Consider the following 21,807-nt stretch of genomic DNA (forward strand, 5'->3'; position numbering starts at 1 on the left):
TAATATAGGTATACTAACAATACTTATTATACACGTTTACGTAACATACACGCATGACAAGTAATCTAAACGTGAAGCAAAAAAAGGAGAAAAAACTAAAACTTTAGACAAAAATCTATCTGAAAAACTATCTCTAAATATTTAAATACGATTATACAGGCGTTTCTTTGATTCCTTTTGATTAATTTGATTTATTCTTTTTTTTTTTTTGTCTATTCTTTGCTTTTTGGATTGAGTACCGATAACTATACATATAACGAGCTTGTGTTACGACCACAATAAAACCACGTAGTTGTCGGTATCATTATACTTATGATATTTGAATAGGGAAACGATGAATAATTATCATTCATTGAAAATTATGTAAAGTATAAAGAACAACTAATTATCACAATCATTCACGTAGCGTTAAAGAAGTGAAACAAAATTTTACACGTACCTAATAAATGTATGAATCCTGAGCGCATCCGTATTTTAAATGAAAATCTCAATAACTGCAGTTTTATTTACGTTTATAACATGTATTCTTGCTTTCTCATGTAACCAATGACGTGTTATATAATATGCAGTATTGTATACCGGATAATAGAATATTATACGCAAAAGTAAAGGATGCATATTCGGCAGGCCGATGCGGTGGGTCAGCAACAAGTTAAATATACTATATCGAAACAAAACCTAAATATATATATATATAATATGTATTGAGAAATGGTGACGAAAACTAATTTCCCAGATCTCGCTGTATAGTGGCATTAAAATTCATAACTCGTAAAATTGATAACATCCAAGAATAATCGTTCAAGCAAATGTAATTTCCAAAAATGAATTTTGGCGATTGTTATTTAAATCTCAGATAATCAAAAGGCACAATAGAATTTTGTTACATTTATATGTAGATAGATTTTACCACCGTAGACTTCGGCGCGAGTTCAGGTATCAATAAGAGTCTCGGCCGATCCTCGGACCTACAGCAAATCTCTTTCAGCGTTTAATTGATACCTGACTTAATTATCACACTACTCATAGGGTGATGAGTTCGATTTCTCTATTTATTTTTTGACTTTTTTACTCACCATCAAATGTGATCGTCATCGTTATCATCTTTAAGTGAAGGATTGGTTGAAAATAGCGCAGCGAACGAGCCGCATCACACTCAAGAAAAAAAAAACGCCAAACGAAGAACTTGAATCTTCATATTTTTCTATCAAACTCATTACGCTTTTATTATCTCTAATTTTCCATGGTGGAGTTCAGGTTCTTCGTAGAGCTCGCGTCTGCTTCCTGCGAGCCTGAACAACTCCGTAAACAACGGCAGCCAGACTTCGGCAGTTGCTCGTCAATTTTGAGGTCCCCTCTGATTTCAGGCCACCTTTTCCTAGCACGAAATACGTCTCCATGGTCCCCTTACCCTTGACCGCGATCATACCTCGTTTCTGGGTCTGATAGCCACGTGCAATCAGGAACTGAGTACAGAGACAGAAGAAAGTGGAAAAAAATCATTATTAGGTTAAAATCGCGAAATTCTAAATTTTTCGATTTTCGCCATAAAATATTCTCAACTAATCAGTAGACGCCATCTGGTGGTAGGAAATATATCACGCCAGCGGCTTCGTCATATTTGGTTATAAAAGTGGTTATTTATCGCAAATGGCACTCTACATCGACATTGTGTCACAAAATTGAAGTCCAACAGCTCGCACGACGCTTTCCGTGCATGCATCTCTGTAAAATAAGCCTGAAGCGATCAGCTGATTTGCCGTTCCGACGCCATATTGTATTATCCACGCCCGTATTCGGATTACCTCGGCTATTTCGCGAGGAACTTGAATCTTCCCCATCTCGCCAGTCGAGTCCATACGCGATGCTTCGTTAACGGTGTTCCCCCATATGTCGAATACCGGCTTTCTTGCTCCAATCACACCACCGACTAGCGGACCACAGCTGATGCCGACTCTCAGGTCAAAGTTGTTGAAAGAATGGATATTCACGTCCTGAAGCCGCAGTCTCATTGCCACCGCGTAGTCAACCAGTCTGCATAGGTGCTCCATATCGTCAACGTTCTTATTCTACAATGCCGGAGACGATATAAGCAATCTTTAGTCATTTTCGGTTTCCATTGGGAATGGAAATATGGCGCTGCGAAATCTGGTACCAAAAAATGCGCAGCTCAAACCCAGTCATATTCAATTTGAAAAGAACTATTTCATCATATCTTCTTCCTAGTAGATTGATTCTGTGTAAAAGAAAACTAAAGTCTCACAGCTTGGACTGACAATAAGTTGCCTATACTTCTCTAGTCGCACAATTTACCTAAAACCATCCATGTATTTTACGATTTATGACAATTAAAAATATCGCAACAAATCATTACGTAAATCATCGAATTTATAACACAGATGTTATAATCACCTTTTGGCAAGGATTCAGACCGGAAGCAGCCATGTAGGTTGCACCGACCGTCTTTATCTTCTCTATACAGTGGAATCGCGTCTCGTCCAAAAGTTCGTCGAAGTCAGCTGAAAAACGGTCGACAATTTCATTAAAAATCTCGAGTCCAGGCTTATCAAATGACAAATACTAACCAATTATTTCATTCAACAGTCGTATGCACTCCATTCCTTTGTTGACGTCCTCGGAATAGAACTCCGTGAAGTTGGGTACACTCGCAAACATCACACCGACTTTGTCCCGCGACTGCGAGTATAATTCCTGAAAGGGACAAGCAATAAAAAATCATCGTTTGTATTCTGAAGTGCCGTGATTTGGATGCAACAAAAAATCTTACGGAGTCTTGACTTGATCGAACAGTATTATTTTTTTTGTTCTTGTTTACGAATTGCACTTACATACCTCAGGCGCTCTGTCCTGTGTTAGAAAATGATGCGCCACATGGTCTGGAAGGATATTCTTAAGCAGCTGCATGTTGTTGTGCCGGGATTCGATCATGTCGGAGAGTTCCCTTTCAGCCTGCTGTTTCCAGAGGAAATCCAACCGTGATGTCACCTCGACTAGCCTTCCATGATACGTGACCATCACAAGAAAAACACCGAGGAATATCAGCATCTGCGCTGACAACGGTATAGCGCGGCTGAAAAAATTATGAAGAACAAAGATAAGAAGACGATTATCATAATGATGATATGCAGGACGATAGAAAGGTTGGAATATCATGACGAAGGATCTCGTCTAGAGTTAGAACACGTCGCAGAAGTTCTTGAGAACGATGACGAACGACATGATCAGCAAGAACGCGTTGAGAATGATTTGAAGGAAATAATGATGGATACAATGAACACGATGATGAGACAGAGGTAGCGGAGATGCATAAAAGAGTCGTCCTGTGATAAGAAAAAGAAATGTCAACAAGTTTAGGACAAAGACGACACACGACTTTAAGAATCGAAACTAGTTTCAATCGATTCTATACAACTTAAAATGACTTCAAATAAACTTTGACAAGTCTGCGGACCTTCAAACGTGGTAGTAATATAGTAATAATAATTCAAACATAGTCTAATAAGAGTATAATATATCATGTAAGAAAATAGTGCAAACTCACGTGTTCTCCTCGTCAATTCGTACGGTGAACAAGTCTCGGTACAGCACGAGTATAAGAAGAGCGTAAACGAGTACAATAACAGTAGCGAGTGCGGTTTTGAAAAGGTAATAAAGTTTTAGAGCAGAGGCGAGAGCGACAAGGCACAGTATCCATGTGAAGACGGCGTACTCGGGATGCATGCAGTCGATCCACGTGCCAGGTTCGCACGATGACCGCATGGCTGCCATGGAGGTTTCATTGTCGGAAAATATTGACATGATCTTCCTCGTTGGGACTTTTCGTCTTCCCCTGGTAGACGGACTTTCGTTCGACAAACTCGGGGGATTTTTGAGCCGCTTGTTATGGTGCAGGTGCCTCAACTTGTCCCTCGAGTACTTTTCGTACTTGTAGAACCTGTAAATCTCCTTCCTGGTTCTGCGGTGGGCTGGACTCGCCTGGCCGTCGACGACGTGGGTCAGTTTAACCTCGATGTTGCTAGTCTCAATGGCTTCGTCGCCCTCAGACCCCTTGGAGTGGTTTTTCGAGTCACCCTTGCTCCTGTCATCCTTCGCCACAACGTCGTCTCGAAGTGCCGCCGAAAGGAAGCTGAGGATCAGCTCATCCAGGCTCCTCGACGAGCCACCGGCTTCCGGCACCGAACGTCGCTCCTGAGATCCCTTCTTCTGGACCGGAAGTGGACTTGTCTTTTCGTTATTGCAGTCGACTCGAGGACACGCGATCACGCTCAGCATTGAAGTCAACGCCATGAGTGATATCACGCAGCATATGAAGACCGTTCGTCGCTGTTTGTCGTGGGCCAGTACCGAGGAAAAGTGCTGCAGTATCGATGGCAGGCTCTTAAACTCCTCGGCCATCACCAGTATCGAGGCCGCCGTTAATACGAACGTCGTGAAAACCAGGGAGATCAGAAGTGGTAAACAACTATAACGCAAATAATTTACTGCGTTAGCCGAAAGTCATATCATCTACTTCGGTTTTGTTTAATGGGTTGTTGGTGGTGATTGGTCGCGGAGGAAATTGATGAAACCATAAACTAAATATCGTGAGCACGATCCGTACGTTTACGAAAATATTCTCAACCATCGGTCACTTCATTCAAGTAATAGGATACCTAATTCGATACTACGAGTCTTATTTAAAGATCTTCCGAGCACTGGGACATTTAATTTTAACAATAGGGTGAAATGGGACGGGAGTAAGTTTTATTTAAAGATTCCTCAAGTATTAGGATAATTGATTCTACACTCACTAATTGTGAGACATATCTTTAAGTCTTGCATGGACTGCGGAATTCTTAATTTTACACTAACAATAAGTCGTAATCAAACATCTCTGATAATAGACAAGCCGAATGTTCATCGAAAATGTATAAACACTATTCACTCACCTCGGTGATATTACTGCTTGACATACAGCGATGAAAAGCCATATCACGTAGCAGCAAATCATGTTCGACTTGAACATGTCCTCTCGCAATTGTCCAAACTGTGTCATGGGTAAAAACGATGGTCCGATAAAAAATGTGTAGCTTTAAAAAATGAAGGAGCTCGTCGAACAGTGCAGTTAAAAGCTGAAGAAAAAATCTTTGTTATACCTTAAGTTCCAAACTTTCGTCGTTGTACCTAAGCGTCCAGGTGTTGACGTTCGCCGATCTCATTCGCTTGTTGCTCGCTGTTTCTATCGCTAAATCGGTCGTAGATTTTTCCGCAGTCGTGCCACATGCAGCTTTACGGGTTTTCGAAACGGAGCCGTCATCCTCGAGGTATTCGGACTCCAAATTGCTGATGGAAGTGGCATTGTTCAACTGAAATAATTTATAACCGGAATTCAAAAAAGGTGATCGGCGACGAGTCGAAAGCGTGTGGAAAATTTTTTCGATTCATGCTCTCACATTTTCGAATGGTATTTCCGGTGTCCAATCGACCCCGATTTCCTCCTCGACATTCGCAGCCCCCGAAGAGTTGCTGTTTCTACCCGGCAGCTGCCCTGCGTTGCTTCCCTTAAAGCTCTTCCTACTCTTTCCGTTCACCCCTTCGTCCTCCGAATTACTGCTCGCTTTTGGCCTTGACGAAAAGCGTCGCCTTGTGCTCAACGGCTCGATTTGCTTTATCAAATACGTCTCGACGTTCCTGTTCTTCAGGTAATTGTCCCGGTCCGCTCCGTAGCCCGGCTCCACCTCGTAGACGTCGTTCAAACACTTGAGGGTATCGAGTGAAATGTGCACTCGGCTACAGGTTCAAGAAAGAATTTCAATTCACATGTTTTAGATCTTTGACGGGTTCATTTTTTCGTATTTAACTAATTGTACAGTGAAAATTGTAAAGCAAAAAATGGAAGCTACCACAAGACTCCGTGCAAAAGTGCGTAACATTCTCACTAGCGCCATGAGGTATCAGATCCCCGAAACTTTTTTAGTTGATCCCTTACTCATTTTTAATGAAGAAGATAATTCACCAAGGTAGCAATGATTTTGGAACAATTTTTTTGTCATTACATTTGGTAGAATTTAATAAATAACTCGTAATAAAAACGTAATAGTTATGGGATCTTATTCACCATGTGTCGCTGTAAATCTTATTGAACAGCTTTCGCTTTTCCCAGTAATATACTCTTTGTACAGTATTCGAAATTCAAAATTCAAACTCGCGAGAGTCTGGTATAAAGCGCGAAGATTGTATTCCATGTTCGCCCAAAATTTCGCACAACTTTGCGAAAATACTTGCCCTGGTATTCCTCCGCTTTCAAGATGATTTGCGAGGGTAACATCATAGGACCAGACGTCGAATTGCCATTTTCGAAGTCCCAAGACACCGCAGAGAACAGAACCGCTATGTATCCCGATTCGCATGTTCAAATCAGTCTGAATTCGGGAAAAATTTATAGCGCGATGCCATATGTGTTGATATTATTATGAAACGATTTTTAATTACGGCTGTTCGAAATTCAATACTTTTTTTTAAATTCAAGTCATAAATAGTTATAGATAGAATGTCTGTCAAATGAATGTAATCGTAATAATCAATGAATAATCAACTTAACATTGATATTCGTTTACCACAATTTATATCAATTTTGAAAATATAAATATTTGACAATATCAACATGATGATGTTGTGAAAGATAATTTTTATAATAAACGTTGTCAGCGAAGAGTAAAATCGAATTACGAATAAACCAGGTTTTCTCTCTTTTTCAAAACTATTTGAAATGACAAATCAATATCTATGCGCTTCTTAATAATGTCCCAGCCATTTTTTGTATTTCGTTAGGAAAATCGTCGGGCTTCAGGACTACATAAATTCGATTTCAAATCAATGATTCATAGAAAAACATACCTTAGTTGTGTATCTGACATCGCGAATCGCTTTTATCATTCTGAGTCCCATTTCAACGCAGCAATGCGCGTGGTCTACTCTAGCCGTGGGTAGACCGGAAACGCAGTAGTAACAGTCTCCAAGAAGCTTTATGCGCAGACAGTGATTCTCTGACGAAAGTCTGTCGAATCTTGCAAACAGATCGTTCAATACTTTGACCAGTTCTTGGGCGCTGCACTGACTTGCCAATGCTGAAGAAATTCAGAGTTTAGTTATCGAATATCAGGCAAGGAAAGATGAACAGGTGAAATGGGAAATAAGAATTTAGATGAAAATATTTGCACAACCAATCTGTCGTTCCGATGTGATATTTTAACACCAGCATTGAATGGACGTACATATTTTGTGTTATAAATTGTGAATTTAATTAAAATTGCGAGAAATAATTATATTTGGGTGTGTTACGGCGACAATGATGATAATAATATATAGGTGTACCTATGAGATGATATACTTCGGCTTAAAACGTTACCTGTGAAACCCTTGATATCGGCAAAGAGTATGCTAACATTTTCGTACCGATGAATGTATATTCTGTGAAATTGATTCGGGGTAAACGTGATGGTTCCACCCCTTTCCTCCTCTCTGGCGATGTCGCGAATCATTTCCCTCGCAACAAAGTCCGGCAATACTGAAATCGAATGTTGGTTCCTGATTTATTTTCGATGAATGAGAACCTATCATTATAAGAAAGTACTGCAACGGTGAACTACAGCGCCGCTGTGTTACAAGATTTTTGTTAAACTCTGGGTTCTAATGCATTTTTTCGAGGTGGACCAATATGGGTCAATTATTTTTGCCAATTTTCTGCTCTCGATTAACCAATAAAATATCATCTTTGAGTCCCGATAACAATTTTAACGCCGAAATTCATTCGCAGGCGTGCAAATGGCGGCCATTTTGATTTTATCTTCGCATTTTATTTCGTTTTCTTTTTTATCAACTTCACGTTTTAGTTGATCAGCAACACTAAAAGTGCTAAAAAAAAAAGTCAAAAAAATCGGCCCATTACGGGCCCGGTCTTGAAATGAGTTGAAAAGAAAATACACGTTTTGAGAATTTTAAGAAAGGTCCTTTTCGAAATCACTCTCAATAATTATGAATAATCAACCAGTTGAATAGAAAATCTGAAAAAATTCAGGTGACTGTTTGAGAGTTGGGGCAATTGTAGAAAATTTTTTGAACAAAATCGAAAATATTCAGAGTTAGACGTCGGTTGTGTTCGCATGGAATTCCCTATAACCAAAGGGTAAAACATTATTTTCCGACTAGGATGAATTGAAAAGACACGATATTTCTAAAAATTTTAAACGATGAGAAAAGAAATTGCTCGGTTACAATCTGAAGTTGGAGAATCGTGATAACGGCGAAAAATGAAGTAACCTGTAATCTGGAAATCGGTTAAAAAATTATCGATCAGTATTAAGTAGGTGAAAGATAATTTTTCTTGTCGAAAATCGTCCATAGTCCTGTTTTCCTGCATCCATATTGTATAATACATGTGGGAGGTTCATACATATATAAATTTTTTTTCAATCCATACCATTGTGTATGCACACTGTCCCATATTATACATGTATGTATTTATGTATGTAAATCAAGGAGTTGAGCAATCGGGTGAAAATATGTTGTATACTATAGCTATATGCATAGAGAGAGGGCCGGACCCTTTGAAGAACACCTCGATGAACTCGTCACACGGTTCACGTAACTCTCCAACGAGACGTTGAGACCAAGTTAGGGGTGCCGCTCAGCCACCGATACACCATATGTATATACGTACATACACACGACTATGGGGATTAAATCTCCGCGATACATGCATATAACAAAGCATCGGTATTTCATGCAACCGTAAATAATAACAGGAATTCTGTCAACCGCGTGCACCTTCGATTTTTTCCTAATTATGCATTCCGTATTAAGCATGTTCTGAAATTTATATTAGTTATAGGTACTGTAGAATGATTATTATCTTTTCTCCGTATATACGTATAAAACTCTACGTTTTTCTGTCTGTTTGTCTCTAATAACTCCAGAACTGCTGAACCGATTTCGAAATTTTTTTACAGCGGATAGCTAAAACGTCTGGCCAGGCTTGGCCTATCTTCTGGAAGGTCTGGCCGATATTTCGTTACAAACAGATCAATAGTTTCGGTGGTGCAACGATACTTATAAGCCAAGTGGAAAGCGGGATCGCACAATTTTGCGAATACTGACCAAACTGTTACAGATGAAGGAAAGTTACGTTAGAGAGTTTTCAAGGTCTCGATAAGCTCCGGGAACAAGTCCCGAGTCCATATGGCTATGACCAATAGTTTTTCCGCAAGCAGCATTTGGAAATATTTGCGGGCAGAGCCCCAATGGGCTGCCGGTGTACGTATAAAATTTATATTCCCAAATTCGCGTATTGCATGTTTTTAAAAATCGAGGAAAAAAATTATTCACTTCGGGTGTTATGCAAAGAGAATTTTTTTTTTTTGTTAGCAGTTGTTATTACGGTTTCATCGAAATTTTACCCCCTACGATCGCACCCTCGTACCTTTTTATTATATACCCTCCTACATTGAATCAGGGAGCGAATGAATCGTAAAGCGCCGGTGGTTTGGAATTTACACCCCCAAAAATAGAGATCTATTGAAACAAAATACAAAGTCTAATTGAAGAGAAATTTGAAAAGAGTGAAATTTTTTTCAAGTCTTTCTACCAAACTACTAGAATCATAATACCAAAGTTTGTTGTTGAATTCTGAAACTCTATTAGGTGGGTATATCATACGAGACGCGTTTTTGTTTAAACCAACAGTTTTTCAACGATTCAACGATTATATATAGGCAGAACGAAACGCGGATCACATTAAACGTCAAATAGTGACAGGGATGAAATTGACGAGGAGTAAACAGGCATGTCGTGTGATGATGGAAAGCTAATGGATACGAGGATCGGTCGATTTTTTACTTTTTGCCGTCTTTTTTACTTACTATTTCTGGCTACTTGGGCCCAAAGGCTAATCAATTGAAAATCAAGTGAATGGTTCCAATTTGTCAACATTGATTTCGACCGATTTTCATTCATTTCCAATGATATCTCTGACTTCCCATGATTTCAGAGCGCTCAATGCGATATTCAGTGATTTTCGGACCGGTTAAATTACGGGAAATTCCAAAAAATCACTAATGCAATCAGCAGAAATCACCTACACCGCTGGGAATTAGTCAGAAATTGCTGTATGAATTGAAAATAAATGAAAGCATGTAACAAGATATAAATGAATATAATATTTATGAATTGAAAGTATTTATCGTTTACCGCAAGACCTGCATCGATTTCGATGATTTCCGGATGCTGACTGTGCGATTTTTTATCACATGATTTGCAATAATACTTGCCATGATTTCCAATAATTTAAACAATCTCTATCGGTTCCTTGTGATTTGAAAAGAATTTCTAAGTCACGATTGAATTTCTTTGATTTACAGTTCTATGTCCAGTTGCCAAATTTATGACACCTCTGAGTGATAAGCCCCGAACTTAGAACGGACTGATTTATGAGTCGGAGTGAAAATACATGGGTAAAAGTGTCAGCTCACCGGAAAGAAGCAGCTTTTCCTGCCTGTTGTTTTCGTTTTGTGTCCGATGTCTTGTCTCAAGGGAGCGATGGGTCTCCAGGAATGCCTGACGCTGACCCCTGTCAGTTAGATATTTGGTATACATACCGGCAAGATTTACGGCCACGTATAAAAGGACGTTTGTGGCGAGGAGACGAGGGAAGCAGACTTCATCCTGAAACGTATACTCTGCTCTATGAACACAAACGTCACTGAACACTCCCATGGTGAAAAACAATTCCTATGATTTTTTACGAAAATCTCCACAATTTTTTAAAACATTTGGAACACGGTATTAGTGTATGAATAAAATTTTTTGTAGAATTACACGTTTTTTCGTACATAGTTGCTGCATACTAGCTTGCTGTTTAGCAATTAATTTTTATCAATGAAAGGGATATCAACTTCATTAGAACATCGCCCAATTCGTATCTTAGAGAAACAACTAATATTCATGTTCTTTTTTCACAATACTCACCTATCGAGACAAGGTGAGTTCAAAAGTATACAACAGATTTTCTAAATCCGCCGAAATCAATCCTAGAAATGAGCAGTGACTCTGAATTGTTAATATAGATTATCTGCTATGGGTTTTCCTTCTAAGAGAGATGCGACATCGAGCGACGTTTCAATAATAATATTTCAAACTTTCTCATAGATATTTTAAGTTTATAGCGAATCATTCATAGACATTCCTATCTTATTGTGCGAAATTCTGCAGAAAAAAAATTCTCTATTTTCGAGTTGTAAATGTCCTCAAGACTTGTAAGAATTCTCAGTTTTCTTTAATCATCTACGCGAAACTATAACTGTTTCTAATTCAATTATAGGTTCGCGTATGAACTCGTACAGTTATCCAAACAAGAGATCACTGAAGCAGTGGTTATGTGTTTTTCGTCGTAGAAGACTAGCGATCGAAATAGTTTCTTAAAAAAGTTTTTTACCCTTTAACAAATACTCGCTGAGCTTTGATTATTTCAATTTTTGATCGAGGCGTTTGATTTTTCATTTTGATGTAGATAATTGCAGACGATTGCAGTTTTTCCAAAATTCAATCGTCTTCTACGAATATTGTCGCGAAAATAACGAGTAGCCACGATTCTTCGTTCTTCCGCAGAATATCGTAGAAATTATTTTCACCAGCTTCACCCCGCGGACCTTTGAACTTACGTATTCGGCGCTGTCGCTCTTCAGCGTTATCACGGACATTATCGTGTGCGCCAAAGCGGTACCAGAACCGGCTATAACGCACCATCTCAGGGGCAGCGGTAGCATCGCGTAAGGAGCGTAGACCACGAACAGAATGTACCAAACGAGTCGTTGCTGGGTCGAAAACCCGAAGCTCGCGCCGATGTAACCTGTCGATCAGGTTCAATATTGTCACAATGGTTAATCCAACTCTGCACACGGTTCAACCGCACAACTGGCTGCATGTCTATGTATTTTATTGATCGCAGCATCATGTCAGATACAGTTCAAAACGTACGTCAGTTCGTTCGTAACTGCAGGGGGGAGTCACATACCAATGGATATCTGTCCAATTTATCAAGTAATTACTAACCCCAGCGCAGGGTGTATGCAGTCTACACTCCGCAGTGCAATGTGGTAGGATGAGTTATCGAGAGGAGATAGTGAAACACCCCAGAGTGTGAATCGACTCCGACTCTGAGCTCAGGAGATGACTTTAGGTGACATGCAGGTGATGGGGGAGTTTTAATGCCGTCTTGGATTGAGCACCTGAAGCTTCGTACCCTGGGAGTTGACGAGGAGCAACGTGAATATCGATGCCCAGTAGAGGTATCTGTTGGAAAAGCACCGCCACCAGCCCAATATGCAGAAAACCAGGTTCGCCACTACGCAACAGATTATCCATGAGAGCGACTCGATCAGTCCGCCCGAATTTTTGTTTCGACGCCACAGCCATATCGTCATCAGAGCAATCTGGAGCCACAATGAACAAAACGCATAATTTCTTTCTACAGAACTGAGTGCTCTTCGAATATTCAACGTGTAGAGGTCGAGACGAGTTCAACGATATGCCACAAAGCATACTTCCCATTGAACCGATTTCGAATCGTCAACGCCGAATGCTGCACAAGGGTTGTTCAAGATTCTTGTGCAGCTTCTGAGGCGCATAACACGCGATTGCCTCGACGAAAACACACTTTGTGACATATCGTTTAACTCGTCTCAATTTCCGCTACACGCTTGCTTGTCGAGAATCTGTAATGCTCTGAACGAATAAGATTTTCTATACATGCTGCGACTGATTTTCATTGATTTGCGTCTGAAAATTGGTATTTCCACTCATATTACAGCGTCTCTTACCTTCAGACTGAGATCTATGACGTTCAGCATTATCAGCGACTTTTGTCGTTGACGGTTCGAGTAGTTTAAATAGGATATTTCCAGCTGTCTATTGTGAAAGCTGTTTGTCAATGACGGGCAGAATATCCCTTTGTACAAAACACCGCGTTTGAAGACGTCTGTGGAATTGCAAAAGAACGAAACGTTGCCAGATTAATTCTTGTTCAATTCCATTTCATTACAACAGTGAAAATTCTAGCGTTTAAATATCCGACATGAAATGCAAAACACCTCTTTCAGCCTGTGCTTCTTCGTCCTGGACCGGTTGTGCTTCGTCGGCTTTCGTCTCACTGCAGGATTCATCATCCGCATCATTTTGATCTCCACGCACTGATTGTGAATAAATTTTATTAGCACCAGCTGTCCCAGCTCCATCGTCATCCTCTCCTTCGTTTCTTATGGTTTTCGGATCTTCCCACGCAGCCAAAGCCTCTCTTCCCAATCGTTCGGACGTCAATTTTTTCACCGCCTTTATCCACAACTGTTTCCTCGGCGATATTCCCTGTAGCCTAGATCGGTGCGGAAGTAAATCGAATTACTATTACAAGCATACATAGACTGGTCTGTTTAAACCATTTTTATTGATAACTATTATTTTTATCGTTCTTCTTATCAGCCCAAAATTAAAACAGTGTCGAATTATTGTGAAAAATTTCGAGAGCTAGCTCTATCGGTTTGTTGTCAATGCAACTGTTCGTGATACTGTATCTTTTTAACATCCGACCTCCTAGCGAGAGTTATCAGTTTTATTAACGACCTCTGTGTGACCGCGTCACTGATCACGTAGATTCCCCTTGAACCCCTTGAATGTGTTATTCTGGCATACCAAAATTAGCTGAAAATATACATTTTCCATATATTTTTATGTTGATAAAGCCGGTATCTATACTATAATTGGTGAACATGGTAAACTAAAGACTTTGAACACAGCTCGAAGTGCAGCTACAACTGTCAGCCCAATACGTTTCCAGCTTTCGTCCAGGTCTACCTTCAATTTTATTTTCAAATTATCGTCAGAAAAGGCTGAAAACATGATTTTTCGATTTTTGAAGCGATTCTGAAAAATATTAACGCGCCATCGTTCTTAAAGAAACAACTGACAACTTCATTTTTGATGACTACAGTGAGTAAACAAAACATTGTTTTGTCAACCTACATGGCAATCTGTTCGGTTGCTTGACTTTATCATCGTATACGCACAATTTTGATTCGGGCCATTTAAAAGATCGTCGCACCTACGTCTGTCTTGTTTTGTTTACAATAAAATAAAAAAATAAACAAGTTATTTATTTATAAGTTATCTCCGACGTTACTACTTTATACGAGCTTAAAAATTTATCGAAATAACAATTAATTGCGAAACGTAAATTTTGCACCGATAGGCGGTTTATTTAAAAATCAATAATCTAACAGTTGTAAGTCGAATTGTAAATTGAAGGAATTAAACGGATGTTTTCATTGAACGTCTCGAGTCGGCTGCTGCCCCATAATGACGGTTACTAATCCATCACTCCCTCTCCCCGCAAAAGCTAGTCGCTTATGGGGACATATTCGAAAAGGTATGGCGAGTTCGGAAGTACTTATCATTATTATTATTATCACCATCATTAATACTGTTATTATTATTAACGGACTTATATATTCATCAAAATAAAGAACATTCTGTCGAGATAACTGCAATCACTGAAAATCACTTGCAATGATTTTCCAGCGTTTTTAATGATTTGCACTGATTTCCAGTGATGTTTTGCGATTCTACCCGATCCGGAATTCACTGGAAATCGTCTTGAATACTCGCAAATGATTGAAAATCAAGAGTAACATCGGAAATCCGTAGAAATCATTCGAAATCATTGTCAGCCAATTAAAAGCGTTCATTTCATTTCGAATTGAATGGCCCCTAGATTTTGACCGTGCAGAATCGAGAGGTTCAGAATGTATAATAACTGAGTATCGGGGAGAAAATTTCGATCCAGAGGAATTTCCGCGAATAATTATACATGTACGTAAATAACACTAACCTCTGACTATTTTTTATTTTTGGTTGTTCGACGTATGTATAAAGTTTTTACGGTGTTACTACATAACATGTATATTATACAAACATACATGCTATGTGCGTATATGTATGTACAAGGAAATGAAGAAGATATATGGACATGATCAGCTCTCACATACTTACACCCATATACTTGTACTTATACTCCTACACGTTTTGTATAGCTAAAATAACGTTTTGGTTGTTTAACCCATTACTTATCCCCCGCAGGGGGGTGCCACTCCAGCATATCCCGAAGTGAATTTATTTTCGGCATTTAATGCCTGCGGTCCCCAATACTTGGATATTATCGGTGTGTGTAAGAAGCTATATACGTATAAAAATATGCCAAGGTGCGCCGATTATACGCTTGTCTATTTATCCCGCGCATCTAAAATTCATCCATAAATCTGATATGACCGGTATACTATATAACTATATAAAATACGCGATTCCCAATTGAGACATGTGATACATTTGTCTGTAATAACAGAGTGAAAGACATCACGAATCTCGTCGAGAATATTTTACAAAAATAAAAATCATTACTTCGTCCATGAAGCGCGCGTGTGTAAAAAAGAAACGAAAAACGTGGGTTTATAGAAAAATTCACTTACGCTTACAACATTCATTTGTCTTGTCTTCAACCTCATTTACCGCGAAACACTTTTTTCCTTGTAATATAATATAAAATTATGGTAACACCTCACGTAAATTATACGATATAAAGAAAAGAGAATAATGAAGACACAATAAAACTACAAACTGACGCGAAGGAATTTTAGGAGAAAATTATACATGAAAATTAGAAATTCTACGAATGCTTTATGATGTGGAAGGATTGTGGAAAAGAAGCGGCAGATGTATTATGCAATTTTTTTTTTTTTTTTTTTAAAGACTTTCGAAAAGGAGATCGTCGCGCAGAGTAACGATTATTCAGAGAAAACGTGCAGTCTGCTTTTGTGAATGATCTCGAAATTATATAATATATATTACCATGCATGGAATATAAGTACCGAAGTCATATAGTTTAGCATGGAATGAGTTCAAGGACGAGATACCATCGCGAGTATACAAGACGAGGTATAATAGAATTTAAATATGCAGCTGGGAACAACGTACGGATAATGTAAATTATCCTCTCGAAACGGAACAAAAAAATGTAAGAAAATTTAAAAATATGCAACGCAGCTGAATTTGGTCATACCAATATTTTCTCGAGAGCAAAAGCAAGAGCTGTGCAAAATTTGTTTCAAAGGTACCGCGAATATCATCTCGAGAAGTTCGATGCTTTGAGAAATTTCAAGATATGGTAACGCGTCCATAATTTTTTTTTAACGCCTATCGATACTACAAAATTTTCCAAAAATCGTCTGAGATAGATAATTTCATTTTAGCTCTAGCTTAATTCGGTTGATTATAGTGGGAAATAAAGAAAAGACCGTTCTTGTGTCAAATTTTTTTTACGTTGTGCATAAAAAATTTATGCACAATTAAAACGAGGCCAAAAATAAATGTGAAAAAATCTGTTACCCGAAATTTCTAGAAAAATGAATGATGGAAAAATGAGACACGATTTACGTCAAAGTTGTCGATCAATTCTGCAATTGAGCATTTTCGTTTTTTTTTTTTTCTCTTTTTTACCCTGTTCCGGAGATAGCGTTCAAATTAAACTCGAAGCGATAAAATGTGACGGTTATAATTGCCTTTTAAAGACCTGCGTGGAATGAATTTATAATTTTTTTATCCTGTTTCTCCATTTCCTACCAGGCTGTTACCAGACCATCCTTAATATCCCTAATATTACAAGTAATTTGTATGTATTTGTAGTACACGCGTACTGCATAATGATCAATGAATGACGGGGCATATTAAATACGATGTCAATAATGGATGAAGATGTAATTAGGTATAATTTTGCTCACTCGCTAACGCTTGAACCGTCACTGCAGTCAAGCATCATGCTCCAGGTCTGCTCCGTAATCATTATCCCACTCGAATATCTGTAATGGAACAATACAGGTACACAACGATTCAATTAGCCGACTTGCTCGTATCCCTAAGTGGTGTATTATAGAAATTGTACACTCCGTCACAAGCGTACGCGTTCTGAATTAATAACACAAGACGTATCGTTCTTAAGACGTACTGAAAGCCCGCGTCTTGAATCGTCCAATTATGCAACAGAACTCGAAATATTAACCTAACTACCAAACGATGTTGTTTAGTTAGAAAAACCGTTTTGGAGTCTGGTTAAATATACAAAATGGTTTTCAGCTAGTACGTTAGTCCTCAAGACGTCTTTCCGAATGAAAAAGTTTAAACTATCATGTCACCGATTCCGATGTCTCGTTGACATCGCCAAGAAAAAAAAAAAATAAATAAATAAAGTTAGCAAGACTTATTCTGAACCTGACATAACACGTTGCCGAAATATTCGGAAAGGCGCCAATTATGCAAATAACTCAACGTATTAACCTATAAGATAGCAAAACTGGGTTGTTTGATTAGAAAAAAACAACGTATAATTGGGATCTATTAATAAAATTAGCAAGATTATTTTCAGTTATCGCATTAGTACCAAAAAAACGAGTTTCAAATACAAAAGTGTCAATGTCTTATTTCACCTGTCCCGACGTCTTATTGACCTCCCTGAAACGTCTCAAGTCAGAAATACTGATGTTGGCAATATTTTCGGACAAGACGTCTTTCCGCGTGTAAAAATTCTCAGGGAATTCTATCGGACAAATTTAATTATAAGATTAATGAAGACGTCTGGACGATTCAACTTGAATCTGCAGTGTGCGGTTGGCTCGGCGGATAAGTTTATTATTTATATTTTATTTTTTTATTTTTTTTTTTCTACTCCTGTTCTTGTTTTAGCACTCATTCACGTCCGTCAGCATAAGATGCCACAGCGAACACCTACGTTTATGTGCCCTGCGCACCGCGTCTTACGTACAAAGTAGATATTTATAATCCTCTGCAGTCAAGTCAGTCAGTTGCGAGTAAATGAATGCGGCGGGAATGCATTTACTCTGTGTGTACAAACATACTACTACGATACACACTATTCTTCACGTAATATGCTCAAGTTACTCTACCGACGCTTTTGCAAATTCAATTACATATCTATCACTTCGATATATCGTTATAATTAAGCGTCACGTTGTATTATTATTGCGATTTTATACGCCACCAAAACACGTTGCATCCTCACAGATGTCTTTGAAAAATCCTTAAAAATTCACACTACAGACGTATTTAGATAAATTCAATGCCAGTCTATAGACTCCTTGAATATAAGACGTCCATGTCAGCCGTACAGTGTCGACTCAACAATTCGACTCGACACCTCTGAACGATGCAAAAACGATTTATGTGCATCGTAAGAAGTCTACGTCTTTAAAATCTTTTACCGCATACGCTTTATGGACGCATGTGTGTAATTTTTTTTTTTTTAAACAAATTTACAGAAATACAGACGTCTCAAATAAATCTACAAAATAATACAAGACTTGAACAAAAATTTGAAGGTACTCTGTAGACATTTTTCGAAACATTGATCAAACACTTTCTCGGTGTCTTCGTTGAAATTTATTAAGACGTTTCAAAAATAACAAAAATACACACGTAGCATCGACGGTTTTGAAAAGTAGCGAAAGCCCTGCTTCGACAGTAAGTGTCAATAAACTTAAAAATATATTTCGTACATCAGTTGCGGAAAAATGTAGAAATCTTTTGTACGTCGATGAGAATCTAAATCCTTTCATCAATTCCATAGGTCCAAATCAAAATCAATTAATCCTTTTTATCGACGGTATAACACAAGCTCAATCTTCGATGGATATAATCGATTATTTCTTCGCCTTTACAGTACAGTAAATGGTTGTAACCGCGTTGATTGCCTCTAACCATGTACACTTAATTACGCACGCATTCGTCAAAGCTGCATACCGTATATGTACGTTAGATAAATAAGTGTGGATCGCAGATATCATCGCGCCGGCATGCTCGTTATGACAATACACACTCGAAATATGTAAATTGTACACTTGTGCATACAAGCGTGTATAATTGGTATTTATTGTTCAATCTGTACACGTATATAATGTATATTATATACCCTAAGTGTATATTTAAATGTGTTTGAATCGTTTAATTACTAATAAGTATAAAGTAATAGCATACATGTACAACAGCTGAAGATGATACAGTCGGTATTATAATTTTGACTAGTTACGTTATTCTGAAGAAATAGAAGAAAAAGAATAAGAATTAAGAGAAACTGAACCGTGCATTACGTACAAGAAAATCTAGAGTTGTAAATAGAATTACAATAATATACTTAGGTGAGATGGACCAACAAACAAATATAGAACGTTTGTCAACGTGATGAGAAAACAAGAGAAAATAAGAGAAAAGAGAATAGCCAACGTGATGTGATGTATACATGGCATAGGTATAATGCGAGAGTTGAATGTCATTGTAAACGGGCGCGCGTCATTAGAGCTCGCCAGTGGCATAACTCGATCCTCGCTCATTCAAACAAACTACGGTATAACGTCTCGACATTTCACATAATATTGCTGTGCATACATATATGCAGTGCCGGCGTATTTACATGTGTATACGGTAAACATAATTGGTCTATTGTAATACGTACCATGTACTACACATTTCACGCCTGCGGTAGCACAACTTCACTGTAACTTGGGAATAGTGACGAACTTAACTCTGTTTTACTGAAACGTCCAACCGGCCAAAAAAACGATATCACTAACAATTCCTGTCATTGGTTGATCAAATGTTTAGTTTGTTTCACTATTTTTTCTGTACAGCGTTAAAGTGTGCTATAAAATTATAATTGATTCGATCGAATTGCACTAATTGCAATCAGCGTCAAAATCGAAACCAAAGAGGGTGAAATTATCCAATTGACTGTTATTCAATATGCACGCGCAGTGTATGGGACGTACTTTTTTGAAACCGAAATATGAGTGTAATATAATTTATTATACGCGTCGATGTTCCAATGAACGTGAACGGAACGATCGTTATTTTTATTGAACAACGACAATTTTGAAAACTATGCAACTACGCACAGATGTTTACCAGGATTGATGGAATTTTCACAATATCACCGCTTGAAATACTAAAGAAACACAAGTTTTTTTTTTTCATAGACTTTTTTTCCTCCTTACACACTCACTTTGTTCGTCGGTGTTTCATTAGGTTCGCCTAATTGATAGATCGGTTTGTGTAAACATTCATATGTTTTTTGGTTTCTGAACGATATAATGTGGTACGATTTTAGAAACGATGCTTTCGTTGAAAATCTACCCACCTATAACTTACAAGCAATATTAATTAGCTTTAATTGATTAAAATCGCAACGTAACATTGCTGGCATTAATAAATAAATAAAACCGTAGTATAATTATGCAATCTCTCTAAATTTGTTAATATTCGGTCTGTTCTTTGGTTGAAGCGATGACATTGGTAAAACTATATTGGTTCTCAATTGTTTTCATGATCAAAAAATTTTATAATATCATTTCAAACTATAAGACTGTATAACGTTCCGAAACATTCCTAAAGAATGTGTAGAAACGCGTATAGACACGTAATTATTGTAAATAAACATACGAGACAAAATAACTAACTCGTCCGGTTGTGATTATATCTCGTTACAATAACACGTCAATTAATAGAATCAGTTTTTTATATTGTTGTTGCGATCTTTATCATCATTATTGTTATGGTCGTTATTATCATCAATGTTATTTCTTATTATTACTAACTGTATTAGACCTTTTGTATGAAACGTGCTGTGATTATGATTCAAATATCAATCAAACATTCATATAATATCGATGTTCTTTTCAAGTTTTCGTTTTTCATCAACGTCGTATAATACACATCGCACCGCGATGAGACAGACGTCTGGTATAATCAGAAAAAACACTACAAGTGGCATGCAGGAGGGTAAATAAATGAGGGAGATGAAAATAAATAGCAAGGTAAAAAAAAAAAAAAATCGGAAAAATTAACGAGGATCTTGAGAGTGTAAATAAAAGAGAAAGAAACTGACTAAAAACCATAAAAAATAAACAACTACGATGAAGGTGAAGACGGTGAACTTTCTAGGGTATTTTATTAGATTCGAAACTACACGCTATGAATTTTTGGTCCTTGAAATACATGATAAATTAAAAGAAACAAAATTTTTCGTTATGTTACAATTCACGGTGTCGACACGAGGAAATGTGCCAGGACAGACCGGCGAGTAAGATTTTCGACGTGCGAATTATAGATAGAGGGATACGTATAGACGGAACCACGTACCTCTATAAACTAGCGTGGTGTGATCGGAGAGTCAAGACTTTAAACCACGGCGGCGGCAGCGGCGGCGGCGGCGTCGTTGTTCTTGAAAGCGGCCGCGCACCCAACAGCGACCGAATTGTGTGTGTCCGGTACAAAAGAGCAGAAGAGCCGAGGCTAGGATCGAGTTCCACGCTTTTCACGTGCTTCGACGCCTGCACAACCGCATTTCGTGATGCGTATCTGTATGGCAAATTTGCCTGCCAAACGGCGCTCGCCACGCTCTCTCATTGGCTGTAGAAAAAATGCCACTCTCGCACACACGTTGGCCAATCAGACTCGAGAATTCCACTTATCCGCAACCGCATGTGAATCATGATCATACTGCTGAAAATTCTGTTTGCCGTGTATAGGCGGGGTGAGAAAAATAAGGTATGAGATAGCCTTCGGAAATTACGCGACTGACGTCAATTCCTAACCCCCAAGGGCGAAAGAAAATACATACAGTGACATTTTGTATAATGTGTATGTACG

The 21,807-nt window shown here is 38.2% G+C and overlaps 1 protein-coding gene across 9 annotated transcripts; it reads right to left on the bottom strand.

The window, feature by feature from the left end:
- Window positions 1–1,019: 1,019 nt before the first annotated feature.
- LOC124305681 (adenylyl cyclase 78C-like) lies at window positions 1,020–21,422 on the bottom strand. 9 transcript variants are annotated; one of them, XM_046765321.1, is made up of 21 exons: window positions 21,193–21,291; window positions 20,764–20,895; window positions 19,616–19,782; window positions 16,875–16,952; window positions 13,143–13,420; window positions 12,873–13,030; window positions 12,296–12,485; window positions 11,715–11,902; window positions 10,527–10,719; window positions 7,409–7,567; window positions 6,898–7,127; window positions 6,286–6,422; window positions 5,454–5,790; window positions 5,157–5,366; window positions 4,950–5,047; window positions 3,563–4,483; window positions 2,854–3,091; window positions 2,586–2,712; window positions 2,413–2,519; window positions 1,761–2,069; window positions 1,020–1,466 (listed from the first exon to the last, which is right to left on the bottom strand). In XM_046765321.1, the coding sequence occupies exons 4-21, from the start codon at window positions 16,934–16,936 to the stop codon at window positions 1,254–1,256; spliced, it is 4,155 nt and encodes a 1,384-aa protein (XP_046621277.1). In that variant the 5' UTR covers window positions 16,937–16,952; window positions 19,616–19,782; window positions 20,764–20,895; window positions 21,193–21,291; the 3' UTR covers window positions 1,020–1,253. The 9 variants fall into 9 exon arrangements, with proteins under 9 accessions (XP_046621277.1, XP_046621276.1, XP_046621278.1 ...); XM_046765320.1 differs by having other exon boundaries at window positions 20,616–20,895; XM_046765322.1 differs by lacking the exon at window positions 20,764–20,895 and having other exon boundaries at window positions 19,616–19,738; window positions 21,193–21,285.
- Window positions 21,423–21,807: the final 385 nt, after the last annotated feature.

This window comes from Neodiprion virginianus, chromosome 5, assembly GCF_021901495.1.
Source record: "Neodiprion virginianus isolate iyNeoVirg1 chromosome 5, iyNeoVirg1.1, whole genome shotgun sequence".
NCBI lineage: Eukaryota > Metazoa > Arthropoda > Insecta > Hymenoptera > Diprionidae > Neodiprion > Neodiprion virginianus.